General features: G+C 60.3%; 1 protein-coding gene across 1 annotated transcript in view; it reads right to left on the reverse strand.

The window, feature by feature from the left end:
- Positions 1-959, reverse strand: part of EMH_0053800 (uncharacterized protein) — a gene marked incomplete at both ends in the record, with an annotated part of 5,469 nt that overhangs the window by 378 nt on the left and 4,132 nt on the right. Inside the window, one exon of the mRNA XM_013497043.1 lies at positions 1-915. Coding sequence (XP_013352497.1) covers positions 1-915 — 915 coding nt within the window. The remainder of the gene's footprint in view (positions 916-959) is intronic.

The raw sequence follows: 959 nt of genomic DNA on the forward strand, positions 1-959 counted from the left end.
TGTTTGCTGCTGCAGATACTGTTGCTGCTGCTGCGTTTGCTGCTGTAGATGCTGCTGCTGCTGCTGTTCGTTGATTCTTATTTTTGAGGGTTCCTCTCGATAGACAAAGGGGGGGCCTTCACTAGCTGTTGCTGCTGCTGCTGCTGCTGCTGCTGCTGCCTCAGCTGGTTTTGCTGATGTTGTTGCTGCTGCAGCCGTTACCCCTTCCTTGGCAGCATGTGCTGCTGCTGCTGCTGCTGCTGCAACGGTAGTCGCTGCCTTTGCGTGCTGCTCACCAGCAGAAGCTGCTGCAGCAGCAGCAGGTGCTGCTGCTGCTGCTGCTGCTGCTGCACTTGACTTTGCTGCTGCATGCCCTGCAAACGCAGCAGCAGCAACAGCAGGAGAAAAGAGAGGAGTATTAGTATCCTTCGTTGGGGCTTTGTTGTGGCCTACACCCGCTGCTGCTGCTGCTGCTGCTGCTGCTGTTACTGCTGCTGCTGCCGGTGGGCTTGCTGCTGCTGCTGCTGCTGGTGGCCTTGCTGCTGCTGCTGCTGCTGTTGCTGCTGCTGCTGCTGCTGTGGCCAGGCGCAAAGAGCCAGCTGTGTGGGGCCGCCGCTTTGTTAGCTTTCGTCGCCTCGGGCTTCTCTGAACCCTCCGCCGCTGCTGCTGCTGCTGCTGCTGCTGCTGCTGCTGTTGCTGCTGCTGATTTGGCTGGCCGCCAGCTGCAGATGAGCAGCTACTAGAATTCGCAGCAGCAGCAGTTGCTGCTGCTGCTGCTGCAGCAGTTGATGTTGCTGGTTGTACAGCAGCTCCTGCAGTTGCTGCTGCTGCTGCAGCATCTATTGATGCTGCTGCTGCTGCTGCTATAGCTGGCGTTCCTGGGGGCAGCCGGGGGGGGCCCCCTGGGGGCCCCCCTGGGGGCCCCCCTGGGGGCCCCTGTATCTCGTGCCCAGCAGAAGCTGACGATGATCCTTCATATG

The sequence above is a fragment of the Eimeria mitis genome, genomic scaffold (genome assembly GCF_000499745.2).
Source record: "Eimeria mitis Houghton genomic scaffold, Emh_scaff2436, whole genome shotgun sequence".
Classification (NCBI taxonomy): domain Eukaryota; phylum Apicomplexa; class Conoidasida; order Eucoccidiorida; family Eimeriidae; genus Eimeria; species Eimeria mitis.